At 50.7% G+C, this 18,828-nt stretch overlaps 1 protein-coding gene across 2 annotated transcripts in view; it reads right to left on the minus strand.

The window, feature by feature from the left end:
* The window catches only part of LOC139234969 (pleckstrin homology domain-containing family A member 2-like), a 138,230-nt gene that overhangs the window by 16,683 nt on the left and 102,719 nt on the right, over window positions 1-18,828 (minus strand). For both annotated transcript variants that reach the window (XM_070865962.1, XM_070865963.1), the window contains 2 exons: window positions 5,512-5,661; window positions 1,566-1,634 (listed from right to left, as the gene is read on the minus strand). In XM_070865962.1, the coding sequence (XP_070722063.1) occupies window positions 1,566-1,634; window positions 5,512-5,661 (219 nt within the window). The remainder of the gene's footprint in view (window positions 1-1,565; window positions 1,635-5,511; window positions 5,662-18,828) is intronic.

Here is an 18,828-nt window from a genome sequence, read left to right on the forward strand (position 1 = left end):
ACTGAGATGAGGAGAAATTTCTTCACTCAGAGGGGGGTGTATCTTTGGAATTCTCTGCCCCAGAGGGCTGTGCAGGCTGAGTCTTTGAGTATATTCAAGGCTGAGATCGATAGATTTTTGGACTCTCGGGGAACATGGGGATTGGACGGGAAAGTGGAGTTGAGGTCAAAGGTCAGCCCTGATCTTTTTGAATGGCGGAGCAGGCTCGAGGGGCCGAATGGCCGACTGCTGCCCCTATTACTATGCCCTCATGCTTAGGTATTGTCAAGAACCGTTTGTAGAGGGATTGCCCTTTAACAATTAAAAACATTGAAAATAATAAAAACAAATAATTTTGTTATGTTGCTTCTGTTTTGAGTTGCTTTCTGTTTTTACACATGCTGGGTTTGAACAGTGAGTGCTGCAGGTAAAGAATGAGGGCGAGGGGATGGTGCAGTAATAACCTTAAAGGGATGCTGAGACAGTCTGGACATTGAATAGATTGAGATTGTCGTGAGTCAGGAGATGATTCAAGCATCCAGGGTTTGTGTTTTGTCTCTGGCCTCGTCACAGTAATCCCCAGGAGCCATTCCTTGCCGCTGCACTCAATCACATCGATCCCATTCACCGTGCCCGCCTCTCCTCCAGATTCCTTTTCCCCCTCTATCCCACTCTCGGCCATCCTAAGGAGAGTGTTCCCTGGGCACCGGCAGCTCTCCCGTATCTCGCCTCCGGGGCCATTGGCTGAGGGTCAGTGGGCTGTTTGACCAGTAGTGGCAGCACAGCCGACCCGAATCCCGTGCTTTCCCTAAATCTCCAAGTGTGGCCCTTCCAGCATCTTCCAAAGCTCGAGGCATTAGCAATGCTAAAACTGGCATTTAGGTCAAGGTTTTATGGTGTCTGCCGTACTGTTTTAACATTCCCGATGGGAATGGAAAGCGGAGGAATAAAAAGAATGACCTTCAATAATTTCTTAGAGACAGAAGGTTGCGGCCATACAGACTTCCGCGATAAAATCCTTGATGACTACGTTGTCATGTACGGTGTCAGGGTATGAGGTCTACTGGCCCTGCATTCTTCATATTTTACATTATATCGGCGTTTAATGTTTAATTCTCCTTGATGGCAGAGCTGAGTGTAACTATTGTATCTGTCAGCCATGGCTCAGTGAGTAGCACTCTCGCCTCTGAGTCAGAAGGTTGTGGGTTCAAGTCCCACTCCAGAGACTTGAGCACAAAAACCTAGGCTGACACTCCCAGTGCAGTGCTGAGGGAGCGCTGCACTGTCAGAGGTGCCGTCTTTCGGGTGAGACGTCAAACCTTATCTGCTCTCTCAGGCAGACGTAAAAGATTCCATGGTACTATATCGAAGAAGGAGTGAGTTATACTTGGTGCCTTGGTCAACATTTATCCCTCTATCAAAATCACTAAAACATCTGGTCATTATCACAATACACAAATTGGCCCCTACATTTCCTGCATTGCTACACTTCATTGGCTGTAAAGCCCTTTGGGACATCCTCAGATTGTGAAAGGTGCTATATAAATGCCGGTCTTTACAATAAACATGGCCCTATTTAAACTTACCAATTCACATTTGAAATAACTGAAAGAATTTTCATCCAGTGTGAAATATCTCCTCTTCCAGCTTTTTCTCTGCAACATTAATTATAAATCCATTAGTTGACTGTGTGCGAGGGCATAGAAACATAGAAAATAGGTGCAAGAGTAGGCCATTCGGCCCTTTGAGCCTGCACCATCATTCAATATGATCATGGCATATTAGAAAACACAGGATCTCTGAGAATGTGGATTGGCAGCTATGCAACAAAGGTTCACCAGATCGATCTCTGGGGTGGGAGGATTGTCCTATGAGGAGAGATTGGGCCGATACTCCCCAGGTTGGGTAGATTGGGCCTATACTCCCCAGGTCGGCTATTGGACCTATACTCCCCAGGTCGGGTAGATTGGGCCTATATTCCCCAGGTCGGGTAGATTGGGCCTATACTCCCCAGGTCGGGTAGATTGGGCCTATACTCTCCAGGTTGGGTAGATTGGGCCTATGCTCCCAGGTTGTGTAGATTGGGCCTATACTCCCCAGGTTTGGGAGATTGGGCCTATACTTCCCAGGTTTGGGAGATTGGGCCTATACTCCCAGGTTGTGTAGATTGGGCCTATACTCCCCAGGTTGGGTAGATTGGGCCTATACTTCCCAGGTTTGGGAGATTGGGCCTATACTCCCCAGGTTTGAGAGATTGGGCCTATACTTCCCAGGTTTGGGAGATTGGGACTATACTCCCCAGTCGGGGAGATTGGGCCAAAGTCCCCAGGTCGGGTAAATTGGGCCTATACTCCCCAGGTCGGGTAGATTGGGCCTATACTCTCCAGGTCGGGGAGATTGGGCCTATACTCCCCAGGTCAGGGAGATTGGGACTATACTCTCAGGTTGTGTAGATTGGGCCTATACTCCCCAGGTTGGGTAGATTGGGCCTATACTCCCCAGGTTGGGTAGATTGGGCCTATACTCCCCAGTCGGGGAGATTGGGCCAAAGTCCCCAGGTCGAGTAGATTGGGCCTCTACTCCCCAGGTCGGGTAGATTGGGCCTATACTCTCCAGGTCGGGGAGATTGGGCCTATAGTCCCCAGGTCAGGGAGATTGGGACTATACTCCACAGGTTGAGTAGATTGGGCCGATACTCCCCAGGTCGAGTAGATTGGGCCTATACTCCCCAGGTCGGGTAGATTGGGCCTATACTCCCCAGGTCGGGGAGATTGGGCCTATGCTCCCCGGGTCGGGTAGATTGGGTCTATACTACCCAGGTCGGGTAGATTAGGCTTATACTCCCCACGTCGGGTAGATTGGGCCTATGCTCCCCAGGTCGGGTAGATTGGGCCTATACTCCCCAGGTCGGGGAGATTGGGACTATACTCCCCAGGTCGGGGAGATTGGGCCTATACTCCCCAGGTCGAGTAGATTGGGCCTATACTCCCCAGGTCGAGTAGATTGGGCCTATACTCCCCAGGTCGGGGAGATTGGGCCTATACTCCCCAAGTCGGGGAGATTGGGCCTATAGTCCCCAGGTCGGGTAGATTGGGCCTATACTCCCCAAGTCGGGGAGATTGGGCCTATAGTCCCCAGGTCGGGGAGATTGGGCCTATACTCCCCAAGTCGGGAAGATTGGGCCTATACTCCCCAAGTCGGGGAGATTGGGCCTATAGTCCCCAGGTCGGGGAGATTGGGCCTATACTCCCCAGGTCGGGGAGATTGGGCCTATACTCCCCAAGTCGGGGAGATTGGCCTATAGTCCCCAGGTCGGGGAGATTGGGCTTATACTCCCCAGATCAGGGAGATTGGGCCTATACTCCCCAGGTTGGGTAGATTGGGCCTATACTCCCCAGTCGGGGAGATTGGGCCAAAGTCCCCAGGTCGAGTAGATTGGGCCTATACTCCCCAGGTCGGGTAGATTGGGCCTATACTCTCCAGGTCGGGGAGATTGGGCCTATAGTCCCCAGGTCAGGGAGATTGGGACTATACTCCACAGGTTGAGTAGATTGGGCCGATACTCCCCAGGTCGAGTAGATTGGGCCTATACTCCCCAGGTTGGGTAGATTGGGCCTATACTCCCCAGGTCGGGGAGATTGGGCCTATGCTCCCCGGGTCGGGTAGATTGGGTCTATACTCCCCAGGTCGGGTAGATTAGGCTTATACTCCCCACGTCGGGTAGATTGGGCCTATGCTCCCCAGGTCGGGTAGATTGGGCCTATACTCCCCAGGTCGGGGAGATTGGGACTATACTCCCCAGGTCGAGTAGATTGGGCCTATACTCCCCAGGTCGAGTAGATTGGGCCTATACTCCCCAGGTCGGGGAGATTGGGCCTATAGTCCCCAGGTCGGGTAGATTGGGCCTATACTCCCCAAGTCGGGGAGATTGGGCCTATAGTCCCCAGGTCGGGGAGATTGGGCCTATACTCCCCAAGTCGGGAAGATTGGGCCTATACTCCCCAAGTCGGGGAGATTGGGCCTATACTCCCCAGGTCGGGTAGATTGGGCCTATACTCCCCAGGTCGGGGAGATTGGGCCTATACTCCCCAGGTCGGGGAGATTGGGCCTATACTCCCCAGGTCGGGTAGATTGGGTCTATACTCCCAGGTTGGGTAGGTTGGGCCTATACTCCCCAGGTCGAGTAGATTGGGCCTATACTCCCAAGGTCGGGTAGATTGGGCCTATACTCCCCAGGACGAGTAGATTGGGCCTATACTCCCCAGGTTGGGTAGATTGGGCCTATACTCCCCAGGACGAGTAGATTGGGCCTATACTCCCCAGGTCGGGGAGATTGGGCCTATACTCCCCAGGTCGGGTAGATTGGGTCTATACTCCCAGGTTGGGTAGGTTGGGCCTATACTCCCCAGGTCGAGTAGATTGGGCCTATACTCCCAAGGTCGGGTAGATTGGGCCTATACTCCCCAGGTCGGGTAGATTGGGTCTGTACTCCCAGGTTGGGTAGGTTGGGCCTATACTCCCCAGGTCGGGTAGATTAGGCCTATACTCCCCAGGTTGGGTAGATTGGGCCTATACTCCCCAGGTCGAGTAGATTGGGCCTATACTCCCCAGGACGAGTAGATTGGGCCTATACTCCCCAGGTCGAGTAGATTGGGTTTATACTCCCCAGGTCGGGTAGATTAGGCCTATACTCCCCAGGTTGGGTAGATTGGGCCTATACTCGCTGGAGTTTAGAAAAATGAGAAGTGACCTCATTGAAATATAAAAGATTATGAGAGGGATTGACAGGGTAGCTGCTGAGAGGTTGTTTCCCCTGGCTGGAGAGTCTAGAACTAGGGGGCATAGTCTGAGGATAAGGGGTCGTCCATTTAAGATAGAGATGAGGAGGAATTGCTTCACTCAAAGGGCTGTGAGTCTTTGGAATGCTGAATCGTTGAGTATATTGAAGGCTGAGATCGAAACATTTTTGGATACTAAGGGAATCAAGGGACATTGAGAGAGTGCAGGAAAGTGGAGTTGAGGTCGAAGATCAGCCATGATCTTATTGAATGGTGGAGCAGGCTCGAGGGGCCGAATGGCCAACTTATGGCAGGGCATTGAACTGATAACTTGAGAAAGCTTGCCCATTCCATCTTTAGTGTGCTGAGGATTCCTTCGGCACTGCAGCTGAATGATGGGGCTTGGGCCTCCTTTCATTAAGATCTGGGCCCTTGTACGCAGTGCAGTGCCTGCAGTGCTTTGGGCCCACACTGTCCAGGGCTGAGCCCAGCGGGCACTTTGCAGACAGGCCCTCAGGCCCAATAATACACGGCGCCAATGCTGAAAACAACAGAGCCCTTTGGACATCCGCCACCAAGCTATTGGTCCAAGGAGTTTGGGACCAATCTGTAGCTCACCGTTTCTGGATTGGGTGTCACATGCACGCGCTCCCACCACAGCATCACCGGAATGGGCTCCGCATTACGGGAGGGTGGCCGCTCCTATTCAGACGCAAACCGGAAAATTTGCTGCGTCTGCAACAAAAGTACTCACCACAATGCCCTGTTTCACGCAGAAGCCGCTCTTCAAAACCTGCGGGCCGAGCGTGGGCTTGTTCCCCGACAACGGAATGTGGCTCATGGTCCGTTTCAAAACGCCGGGGGCAGTGCATTCAGCAGCTTCCTGACTTTCGCCCCCATTCACCTTCAGACCAAAGCAAAAAGGACGGTGAGCTCATTGAAAGAAAGACTTGCATTTATATAGCACCTTTCATAACCACCGCATGTCCCAAATTGCTTTACAGACAATGAAGTACTTTTGGGGTGTAGTCACTGTTGTAATGTGGGAAACACAGCAGCCAATTTGCGCACAGCAAGCTCCCACAAACAGCAATGTGATAATGACCAGATAATCTGTTTTAGTGATGTTGATTGAGGGATAAATATTGGCCTCAGGACACCGGGGATAAGTCCCCTGCTCTTCTTCGAAATAGTGCCATGGGATCTTTTATATCCACCTGAGAGAGCAGACGGGGCCTCAGTTTAACGTCCCATCCGAAAGATGGCACCTCCGACAGTGCAGCGTTCCCTCAGCACTGGACTGGGAGTGTCAGCCTAAATTTGATATTCCCACTCAAGGCCCTGGAATGGGATTTGAACCCACAACCTTATGACTCAGATTTTTTTTGCACTCAAGGAATTGGGATGGTGCTGGTTGAATGTTGGCCGGGACACTGGTTGAGTTCCCTCCTCTGCCTTCGCCCGAATGGGCAGAGTTCACCTTGCTTTGAATACACAGGATTGCCCAGTCAGTAGCTGAACTACTCTTCGACATTCTGGTACAATGAATAAGTTTAATTTTTTTCCACACTAGCAAATCATTACGCAAAGAATTCATGTACTCTAATGCAAAAAATATTCCTAATTGAAGCTATTAACCCGAATGAACAGACTGTAATAGACAGATTAACATCTTTGGACAGATGTCGTCAGCAAGCTTGGAAGAACCTTAAACAAAACTATTGCTATTAGAGGCCTGTCTTCCCGATCATCATTCAAGCCTCGAAAGTGGTAGAAGCATAAAGCTTAATTGGAGTTCTGTCTATTCTCAAACTTTTTTTCCCAAGAGGGAGAAAGGAATAGGAGGGGGATGGGAGGGGGCTTGTGTGGAGGATAAAACCAGATGGGCCGAATGGCCTGTTTCTGTGTAATTGTAATAAAATAGGATAAGATCGGAGCTTGTTGGTTGGACCGTGCTTTCAATTGAGTCTGCTTTGTTAACTGTGAAAATGAACCAATTTATAATAAGTTATGACTCCACATTATTGCAAATGGAGAAACTAAGACTTCCATGTCAAAACCCAGTCTCGGCCCATTAAGTCTAAAAAGTGTCTGCCTGAAATGGGTCGGTCGATCATTTCGGTTTTAATTTGGGGTGGGTGATGGTCCTCACTCCATTTCCTGAGGTTTGCATGTGCATGACACCCGTTCAAAGTCACAGCCCTGTGAAATGGCGGGCCAAGGGTTGCTAGGCGATGGTAACTATGCCTAGGATTATGGAGACAAGGTCGGTGCACGTTAGGCATTGTGGAATTGGTTTGAGTTTTTTTGCACTACTGATACTCAAGCCTTTGAGGCAGTTTGTTCTCAATGTCGTTTGCCTGTCCTTGCCCCCCGAGCATCATTATAGAAACATAGAAAATAGGTGCAGGAGTAGGCCATTCGGCCCTTCGAGCCTGCACCGCCATTCAATGAGTTCATGGCTGAACATGCAACTTCAGTACCCCCTTCCTGCTTTCTCACCATACCCCTTGATTCCCCGAGTAGTAAGGACTTCATCTATATTAACATCAATGGGTTTTTTCTAATGACAGTGTGGTCCAACAGAGATTGCTGACGAGCCAGACACCCAATTTAGCCATGTGCACTAATTTTGGAAGAAAACGCCTTACACACTCACACAATTCAAGGTAAACGTACTTCACAAACGTCTACGTACTTAATCAGCATCTACCACCATTCAGTGACCACAAGTCAAGCACGTTCTGCTCCCCGCAGTACCATTTCACCAACAAACGCACAAAAACATTCAATCACACATGCAAATGAATATTAATGTCACATGGTGTCCATGACTCATTTGTTATTTACAAATCAGAAATGTAATTAATCACATCTGGATTCCCAGTTAGCCACATGTGGTTGGAGGCTAACGCCCTGGACCACACTGTCCTTCTGTGTGAGGTACGTACAGGGTATTTGGAAAAGGGTTCCAGGCAGGTCAAGCTAGGAGAGAGATGCTTAGTGCCCACCCACTAGTTCCCACACACCAACATGTGAGGACAACAACAACTTGTATTTATATAGCACCTTTAATATAGTGAAACATCCCAAGGCGCTTCACAGGAGTATTATGAGACACGAAATTTGACACCGAGCCGCATAAGGAGAATTTAGGGCAGGGCTTGGTCAAAGCGATTGGTTTTACGAAGCGTCTTGAAGCAGGAAAGAGAGGTAGAGAGGCGGAGAGGTTTAGGGAGGGAGATCCAGAGCTTGGGGCCCAGGCAACAGAAGGCACGGCCACCAATGGTTGAGCGATTATAATCAGGGATGCTCAGGAGGGCAGAATTAGAGGAGCACAGACATCTCGGGGGGTTGTGAGGCTGGAGGAGGTTACAGAGATAGGGAGGGGCGAGGCCATGGAAGGATTTGAAAATAAGGATGCAAGTTTTGAAATCGAGGCGTTGCTTAACCGGGAGCCAATGTAGGTCAGCGAGCACAGGGGGTGATGGGTGAGCGGGACTCGGTGCAAGTTAGGACACAGGCTGCCGAGTTTTGGATAACCTCTAGTTTACGTAGGGTAGATTGTAGGAGGCCAGCCAGGAGTGCGTTGGAATGGTCAAGTCTGGAGGTAACAAAGACATGGATGAGGGCTTCAGCAGCGGATGAGCAGAGGCAATGGGTGGAGATGGGCGATGTTAGAGGTGGAAACAGGCGGTTTTAGTTATGCTGCGGATGTGTTGTCGACAGCTCATTTCAGGGTCAAATATGACACTAAGGTTGCAAACAGTCTGGTTCAGCCTCAGACAGAAGTTGGGGAGGGGGACGGAGTCGGTGGCTGGGGCACGGAGTTTGTGGTAGGGACCGAAAACAATGGTTTAGTTCTTCCCGATATTCAATTGGAGGCTACAACTCTGCAGCACTGATTCCCTGAGCACAGTTCCCTGCCAGCAGTAAACGCTGAAACCACTTCACGGGCAGCAGACTGAGAACACTTCTGCAAAAAGAACGTTACGACAGCACGCGTCCCAGAACAAAGTGAAGAAAAAAACCCCCAAGGCTGTGTCTGTTCACCTTTCAGTGCTTGAAAGATGAAGTGGTTTTTATTCTCTGCAGATCGGAATCGAGTTAAGCAACTGCACGGATGTGATTGGCCAAATAAGGCCAGCATCATTCTCACAGTTGGTTCGAATGTGATCGTTGAAGCTATTGATTTTCCACTGCATTCTGTGCAACACCCCGATTCAAACCATTTACCTTTTGTGAAAGAAGTTTGGCTTTGAAAAAAAATGTGCTCGCAAACTGCCGATAAAAAAAGCTGCAGTTGCAATTTTTAATTTCAAAACTGAAGGCCTGTGTTGGCTAATAGACGCCCGTGGAGTGAGAGGATTTTCTGGGTTCCGTTCCTGAACACAGGGGCTCACGCTGGGGGGTCATCATCATCATTATAGGCAGTCCCTCGGAATCGAGGAAGACTTGCTTCCACTCTAAAAATGAGTCCTTAGGTGGCTGAACAGTCCAATACGAGGACCACAGTCCCTGTCACAGGTGTAGAGGGAAAGGGTGGGTGGGACTGGTTTGCCGCATGCTCCTTCCGCTGCCTGCGCTTGGTTTCTGCTTGCTCTCGGCGACGAGACTCGAGGTGCTCAGCGCCCTCCCGGATGCACTTTCTCCACTTAGGGCGGTCTTTGGCCAGGGACTCCCAGTGTCGGTGGGAATGTTGCACTTTGTCAGGGAGGCTTTGATGGTGTCCCTGTAACTTTTCCTCTGCCCACCTTTGGCTCGTTTGCTGTGAAGGAGTTCCGAGTAGAACGCTTGCTTTGGGAGTCTTGAGTCTGGCATGCGAACTATGTGGCCTGCCCAGCGGAGCTGATCAATTGTGGTGAGTGCTTCGTTTCTGGGGATGTTGGCCTGGTTGAGGACGCTAATGTTGGTGCGTCTGTCCTCCCAGGGGATTTGCAGGATCTTGCGGAGACATCGTTGGTGGTATTTCTCTAGTGACTTGAGGTGTCTACTGTACATGGTCCATGTCTCTGATACCAGAGTGGGGGCAGCCCACTGAGAGCACACCGTTTAGTACCTGGAGAATCGGTGCCTCTGCCTGTTGGTCACTCATTCAATTGTGGAGGAACGTCAGAGAGAAGCCCCAATCTGTGTTCACATATTGCTTAAAGTGGAGTATTGTGTCCGATTCCGGGCACCGCACCTCAGGAAGGATGTGAAGGTCTTAGAGAGGGTGCAGAAAAGGTTTACGAGAATGGTTCCAGGGATGAGGGACTTCAGTGACGTGGATAGAGTGGAGAAGCTGGGGTTGTTCTCCTTGGAGCAGAGAAGGTTGAGAGGAGATTTGATCGAGGGGTTCAAAATCATGAGGGGTCTGGACAGAGTAGATAGAGAGAAAGTGTTCCCATTGGTGGAAGGGTCGAGAACCAGAGGTCACAGATTTAAGGTAATTGGCAGAAGAACCAAAGGCGACAGGAGGGAAAACTATTTACGCAACGAGTGGTTAGGATCTGGAATGCGCTGCCTGAGAGGATGGTGGAGGCAGACTCAATCGTGGCTTTCAAAAGGGAGTTGGATAAGTACCTGAAGGGCTCCGGGAACAGGTCGGGGGGAATGGGACTGGCTGAAATGCGGCATGGGCTCGACGGGCCGAATGGCCTCTTTCCGTGCTGTAACCGGTCTCTGATTCTATGAAACCCCTCGGGCGGTGGTGCAGAACTGAGGGGTATCGGATTGGTCGGCCGTTATACCCAGTGCCTGATGGTCAGCTCCGCCGCAGCCAATGGAATGGAGCCTCGGGCGCAGTGTATGACGGACAGCACCATCTGATACCTCCCGCTTTACACCACGCACCGCCCCACACAGACTTCCAGCAGGAATCACTGGTTCGTAACCGGGAATGGGAATCCTGATGGGAATGTTTCCTCTCTGGATTAGGGTGACCGTACGTCCCCGTTTTCCGGGGACAGTTCCCGGATGCGGTATGGAGCCCCCGGGCGAACAACGTCCCCGGAAGGGTCCCCGGTTCACAAACCTCGCCCCCCCCGAAGTGTCCCCCTGGGCAGTGGGAGTACCCCACCCACCCCCCTCTACCCCGAGCTGTCAGTTTGCGGCTCTAAGGCAATAGGTGTAAAATGGCCAGAGTGACTCACTGTGTAGGCCCGACCGGTAGGGCTCTTTGCGCGAACGTGACGATTGTAGTTTCTGGGCTCCGGGACTGTCGGAGTGGGCGAGGGAGAGGCCGCATGGGAAATGCCAGTCACATCACTGGGGGAACGGGGAGGGCGGGGGGGTAGGTGTGACCTCAGTCACAAGGGGGGGGCCAGGTGTGACCTCAGTCACTGGGGGTCAGGTGTGACCTCAGTAACTGGGGGTCAGGTGTGACCTCAGTCACTGGAGGAGGGGTCAGGTGTGACCTCAATCACTGGGGGAGGGGCCAGGTGTGACCTCAGTCACTGGGGGAGGGGCCAGGTGTGACCTCAGTCACTGGGGGAGGGGCCAGGTGTGACCTCAGTCACTGGGAGGAGTGGGGGGTGTTCTGTGTCTGAATGTGCTTCAATCATGTCACATCGGCGGTAATTATATGCACATTTGGTGTACGTGTTAAAATATAGGCTGCTAAAAAATTAAGCCTCACAATGCTGCACAACGTACAGTTTCAATCCGGGCTACTTTGCTGCACTCCCACCCTGTGCCCGCCCCCGGACTCGGTTTAGAAATATAGCCCCCCCTACTCGGGACCCCCGGGTGCTGAGGGTGACAGTGATACCTCTCACTGCTGCCCCCAGTGGCGATCACATGACACGGCTCAGGGCAGAGATTCTGGGATCTCGCGGGTCGGTGTGACACAGCATCACAAGTTAAATCGTCACCGAAAGTTCAGAGTACATCTATTGATTTAAAAAGTATTGTGAGGTAATTTATAGCTTGTGTGTTTTGAAGGATCAGGTGGCACCTTGTAACCTCAATCCTTTCATGAAATGTTTTTCTTGCAATCCTTCTCAGGTGCCTATTATTCCATGTAGTATTTCTAGTTTATTCCGATACTATTACAATCCCTGACCACTTCTAGAACAACAACCTGTATTTATATAGCGCCTTTAACGTAGTGAAACGTCCCAAGGCGCTTCACAGGAGTATCATGAGATTAAAAAATCTGACCGTCCCATCGCTTTTCAACACCGGAACAATTGGACTGGCCCACTCGTTGAACTCGACTCGCGATATGATCGTCTCTCGTTGAAGTCCAGTTCGATCTCGACTTTCTCCCTCATCGTATATGGAACCGCTCGAGCCTTATGATGAATGGGCCGTGCATCAGTGACTAGATGGATCTGCACCTTGGTGCCTGTGAAGTTGCCGATGCCTGGTTCAAATAGCGACGGAAACTTGCTCCGCATTTGGGCGCACGAGGCGTCATCCACCGAAGACAGCGCTTTGATGTCTTCCCAGTTCCATCGGATCTTTCCTAGCCAGCTTCTGCCGAACAGCGCTGGTCCATCGCCTGGTACAATCCACAGTGATAAATCATGCATAGCTCCATCGCACGATACCTCCACTGCCGCACTGCCAATGACTGTTATGAGCTCTTTGGTGTAGGTGCGCACCTTTGTCTGAATCGGGCTCAGTTTGGGCCTTTGTGCCTTGTTGCCCCATAGTTTCTCAAAAGCCTTCTGGCTCATAATTGACTGACTCGCCCCCGTGTCCAACTCCATTGATACCGGAATATCATTCAATTTGACTTTCAGCATTATAGGAGGGCTCTTGGTGGTGAAGGTGTGTACCCCATACACTTCTTCCTCGGGTTGAGTTGCTTCTCTTGTTTGTTCTGCGTGATCCACGCCGGATCGATCATCCTCTGCCGACTCTGCCACGTGGTGAGTCGCAGCACTCGTGCACATTCGCTGGAGGTGCCCCATTGTTTCGCAGCCTTTGCACACGTAGTGCTTGAATCGCCATTGATGATTACCCCCGCAGCGCCAACATGGTGCTAATGGATTTGCATTCATGTCCCACGGCAGACTCTGAGTCATCCTAGGTCTGGCCTCTGCAGGCGTGTAGACCCTGCCATGTGCAGTTCTGCCTGCTAGTGACGTTATTTTATGCACAGTACTTGCCGGTGAGCTTCGGTGCTGGGAAAATATCTGTCTGGTATTATCGCTCGTGGATATGAATGCCTGGGCTATCGTGATGGCCTTGCTCAGGTCTAGGGGTTCGGCAGACAGCAGCTTGCGAAGAATGACCTCGTGGTCGATGCCAAGCACAAAAAAGTCCCGCAGCATTTCCCCCCAAAATCCAGCAAAATCGCAAGGTCCCGCAAGGCGTCTCAGGTTGGCGACATAACTCGCCACGTCCTGGCCCTCAGAGTGGTGGTGCATGTAGAAGCGCTACCTGGCCATTAAGACGCTCTCCTTCTGCTTGAGGTGGTTCCGAACTAGCGTACACAACTCTGTATATGTCTTCTCCGCTGGTTTCTCCAGTGCTAGCAGATGCTTGATGAGGCCGTATATTGTGGACCCACACACGGTGAGGAGAATCGCCCTGCACGTGATCGCTGTATCGCCCCCATCCAGCTCGTTGGCCACGAAGTACTGGTTGAGACGCTCAGCGAAGGTTTCCCAATCATCACCCTCTACAAATCTCTCTAAAATACCAATGGCAACCATGACCGCGTGAAAGTTCGTAAAAATCTGTTACTCGTTGCCAATTGTTAAGTATGGAAGAACTCCACAAGACTGAGTACTCTGAGCTAAAACTGATGTGACCTTAGTCTCTTTAATACAACTCCAGTGCCTAAGCAGCATGGCAGACAACCTTTTATACTCCCTTGCACGAGGTGTGCAGGTGACCCTTGGGTCTCCAACAGTTGCGCCCTCTGGTGGCAAGTCTTACACAGTTACAATGTTTACATACGTAACAGCTACGTTAAAGGCGCCATATAAATACAAGTTGCTGTTGTTGTTCCAGTAATCCTAAATAATTGGGGAATATTTTGAAGCCCTGGGGCGTGCTCAGGGTTGTGGCAGAAAGAGGGAGAGATGTTCAGTAAATGCTGGCAGCAATCTTGTGGAAGATTGTGTGCGTGTAGAAAAACCGTCAAAATCTATTCTGGTGTTCAAACGGTTAAAGGTTTTTTTAAAAAAAGATATAAATGAGGAAGAGTGGCGCAGATGTGAGCTGAATGTAAAGTGCGATTTCTAAATGAGTAATTCTGGTGCTGTGGTTGCCGCGAGCGACTGACTTGGCTGATGAGCTAACCGAACCAGAAGTTAGCCAGCAACGGCCAGTCACCTTAGCGATGAACCCCGTCACACGGCGGCAACCTGATCCTGAGCACATCAGCATTCAAAGACAATGCTTGCCGCAGCCTCCTCTACCAGCTGGCTGCTGGGAAGTCGCACGCCGAAATTTGCGTTTTTGGTTTTTATTTGACGAGGACGTTTTTATTTTAGCCCCTCCGGGAAAGTTCTAATCACTTTGTTTCTCGTGGTCATCACATGAACAAGATTATGAAAAGAAAGTGGGGCAAAGGGTGGACCCACGCACCCTCGCTCTCCCCCTCGAGAGGGCGCGGGACTCTCAAGGTATAAGGGTGGAAGGAGGCGCCGATAATATAGCCATACTTCTTGCATCTGGTCGTAGCAAAGCAAATCAAATGTCAATATCGAAGTTGGATGTAGAATCTTAGAAATTTACAGCATGGAAGGAGGCCATTTGGCCCATCGTATCCGTGCCGGCCGACCAAGAGCTATCCAGCCTAATCCCACTTTCCAGCTCTCAGTCCGTAGCCCTGTAGGTTACGGCACTTCAAGTGCACACCCAAGTATTTTTTAAATATAGTGAGGGTTTCTGCCTCTACTACCCTTTCAGGCAGTGAGTTCCAGACCCCCACCACCCTCTGGGTGAGGAAATTTCCCCTCATATTCCCTCTTACCAATTACTTTAAATCTAAGCCCCCCGGTTGTTGACCCCTCTGCTAAGGGAAATAGGTCCGTCCTATCCATTCTATCCAAGCCCCTCATTTTATACACCTCAGTAAGGTGTCCAGGCCAAAGCTTCCGGTGTGACAGCGTGGATGTCTCGGAGGCTGAACGGCGAATTCCCTCCAAGGGAAACATTCACAGGGGCGAGGGGAAGCCATCAGGCCCATCAGCGCTGAGCTCATCCATCAACGTGGGCAGATCCCTCACTCAGGGTGTGCTAACTAATGGAGGGTGGGAACACTGCACAGCCAAGCTCAAGGAAAACTCTGGGGAATTCCTCTCCGGCTGCCTAACGCGAGCTGCAGGAAACTGTGACTTCCCATGACACATCACTGGACAGCCTCAACTAACCACGTGCTGACCCTTCACCGAAATCTCCCTGTTTTGTCCAGCCTGGGTCTCTGAACTCGCCGATTCCTTCTCACTGACAATCCGGAACTTGCTTCTTCTCAGCTTCTCTCCACGGTTACCCCCCGAGTCACACACATGGATACTTCCCCAATCTCGTGAGCCCACGAGGCCACGATCACCAGCTGCGGCACAGCTCTCTCTCGGACCACTGTGTCGTTTCCTTCCTCATACACAAGTCCTCCGACAGGCCAAAAACCCTCACTTTCACTTTTTGTCCTTCGAAAGAATTACCCCTTCCAAGCTCTCTCTCCAACCTCAACCTCCCATTTCCACTGGCCCTCGGCCCAAACAGATACCCTTGCCTCTGCTGCCCCTCCCCATCCCTGCCTCACCTCCGGCTTCAATGACCTTGTTCCCACTAACAGCCTCTAATCCTCGTCACTCCCCTGATACAATGGTTATCTCTGATTAGGCCCCAGCCACCTATTCCGTCCTTCTCCCCAACTTCTGTCTGAGGCTGACCCAGGGTGTGTGCAACCTTGGTGCCATATTTTGACCCTGAAATGAGCTTTTGACCACATATCTGCATAACTAAAGACCACCTATTTCCACCTCCGTAACATCGCCCGTCTCCGCCCTTGCCTCAGCTCATCCGCTGCTGAAGCCCTCATCCATGCCTTTGTTATTTCCATTGGCCATTCCAACACACTCCTGGCTGGCCTCCCACATTCTACCCTATGTAAATTGGAGGCAATACAAAACTCGGCTGCCCCGTGTCCTAACTCGCACCAAATCCCGCTCACCCATCACCCCTGTGCTCGCTGACCTACATTGGCTCCCGATTAAGCAACGTCTCGATTTCGAAATCCTCATCCTTGTTTTCAAATCCCTCCATGGCCCTAGCCCCTCCCTATCTCTGTAATCTCTGCCCCCCCACCCCCCAAGATATCTGCGCTCTTCTAATTCTGCTCTCTTGAGCATCCCTGATTATAATCGCTCCACCATCGGTGGCCATGCCTTCTGTCGTCTGGGCCCCAAGCTCTAAAGCTCCCTCCCTAAACTCTCCGTCTCTCTACCTCTCTTTCCTCCTTCAAGATGCTCCTTAAAACCGACCTCTTTGAACAAGCTTTTGGTCACCTGCGCTAATTTCTTTTTATGTGGCTCGGTGCTACATTTTTGTCTCATAACACTCCCATGACGTGCCTTGGGAGTTAAAGGCACTATATAAATACAAGTTGTTGTTGTTGATCCATGCAACTTGTCGAGTAGTTCACCCCCAGATAGCCAACAACAACTTACCCATTCAGATAGAGCCTTTAATGTGGAGATAAGGTCAGAGTCGCTTCACAGATGCGCAATCAGGCAAAAATGGGGCAAAGAAGGAGACATTGTTAGGGGTGACCAAAGACTTGGTCAAAGAGGCGGGTTTTAAGGAGGATTTGTAAAGGAGGAACGAGAGGTAGAGAGATGGAGAGATTTAGGGGTTTCGCCTATGCCTGATTGTTTGACGTCCCTCAGTTTCATCCCAGTTACAGACTTGGGAGCTGCCACGTGGGAGGGGCTTTTCCCTGAATTAAAGGGAAGGGCCCAAACTGCATACACTGCAGTAATGAAAGGGTCCTCCCTGGAGCACCGAGGAGCGGAGACACCAACAGCCTGGCACTCTGACAGATTGCGGCATGGACCCCGTGTCCAAAGCGGCAACTTAATTTTTTTTAAGACAACTGGCCACCTCCCCTTTAATCTTTGCCCTGCTAGTGACCGGCCACCTCCCCTTTAACCTTTTCCCCGGAAGCGGACGGCTGCCCGGTATGCCTCCCCTGAAGCAGTCGCTGTCAATCGCCCGGCGCAGCGTCAGGGGGCGATCCCCGATTTAGGGTCCGGGTCGCTGCACTCGGTAATGGCCGGCATTACAGCATTGCCGGCATGGCAGGACGAGGCACTACGGGTTACTGCCGCCGCTAAACCCGCACCGAATTTAGCGGGTGTTGTTAGCGGCGCTGTGCCCGATCGCAAAGTCTCCCCACGGGGCACTAATGGGAGGCCCAAATGATCCGAATTTCCCCCCCCCATAGAGTCTAAAGCACAGAAACAGGCCATTGGGCCCAAGTGGGCTATGCCACTGTTTATGCACCACTCCTCCCACCCTGCTTTAGCTCACCTTATCAGTATAACCCTCTATTCCCTTCTCCCTCATGTGTTTATCCAGCTTCCCCTTAAATGCATCGATACTATTCGCCTCAACCACTCCCTGTGGCAGCGAGTTTCACATTCTCACCCCTCTCTGAAGTTTCTCCTGAATTCCCCATTGGATTTATTGATGACTATCTGATATTGATGGCCTTTAGTCTTGGTCTTCCCCTACATCTACCCTAACGAACCCTTTCATAATCTTAAACCTCTATCAGGTCACCCCTCAACCTTCTCTTTATTAGAGAAAAGCGCCCCAGCCTTTCCTGATAGGAATAGGAGCAGGCCATTCAGCCCCTCAGGTTAGTCCGCCATTCAATTAGATCATGGCAGATCTGCATCTTAACTCCATTTACCGGCCTAGGTTCTGTTACCATCACGCCCACACCTAACGGAAATCTATCGATCTCAGTTTCGAATTATCTGATCATCTCTGATGCTGAAGTTTACAAGGATAAATTTAGCCGGTTAAAATGTGTTAATGCAGGGGAGTTCTCCCCGGTGTCCTGGGGCCAATATTTATTTCTCAATCAACATAACAAAAACAGATGATCTGGTCATTATCACATTGCTGTCTGTGGGAGCTTGCTGTGCGCAAATTGGCTGCCTACATTACAATAGTGACTGCATAAGAAATAGGAGCAGGAGTAGGCCATTTGGCCCCTCGAGCCTGCTCCGACATTCAATAAAATCATGGCTGATCTGATCATCGACCTCAACTTTCCCACCCGATCTCCATATCCCTTAATTTCCCCGAGACTCCAAAAATCTATTGATCTCAGCCTTGAATATATTCAATGACCCAGCATCCACAGCCCTCTGGGGCAGAGAATTGGAAAGATTCACCACCCTCTGAGTGAAGAAATTCTTCCTCATCTCAGCCCTAAGTGGCCGACCTCTAATCCTGAGACTGAGCCATCTAGTTCTAGACTCTCCGGCCAGGGGAAGATTACAGTTCAAAAAGTACTTCATTGGCTGTAAAGCACGTTGGAACGTCCGGTGGCCGTGAAAGCCGCTAATCTTTCTTTTCCTATCTACAAGATGAACTGTGTGATGTGATTATTCCACAAACTCACCATGCTGCTAAACGTGCCTCACAGTTTTATTTTCATTATTTGAGACATTTAAAAATAAGATCTATCTTGCTGTCAGCTTCTCATGTTTGAGACACACCGCAAAAAAAAAAAATGTTGCACCTTTGGCTTCCTCAACGTATCACGCTGCAAAAATAACTCTCTCTCTGTCACTTTCTATCGTGGCATAGAAAATAACTGCCTTTAAATAACGAACAGTTCTCTTCCTGTTCGTGCTTGTGCACACTGCCAAATATGACAGTCCCCAGAGTCTTTTCCTGTCACGTGACACCTCACTGCAAACTCCAGCTCGGAAACTCAGAGAGGGGTTCAGTCTGGCCCTCGCCCCACGCGCCACACTCGAACACAAGCCCAGATGTTGCTGCATTGCACAGCACGAGTCGCGCACAGTTCCCGGGGTCGTCCATCCATCCCTCTTTATTTTTGAAGTAGTAGAAGTGTACAAGCCGGTTACAAGGATGTCTGCGTGAA

The sequence above is a fragment of the Pristiophorus japonicus genome, chromosome 22 (assembly GCF_044704955.1).
Source record: "Pristiophorus japonicus isolate sPriJap1 chromosome 22, sPriJap1.hap1, whole genome shotgun sequence".
NCBI classification, from domain to species: Eukaryota; Metazoa; Chordata; class Chondrichthyes; family Pristiophoridae; genus Pristiophorus; species Pristiophorus japonicus.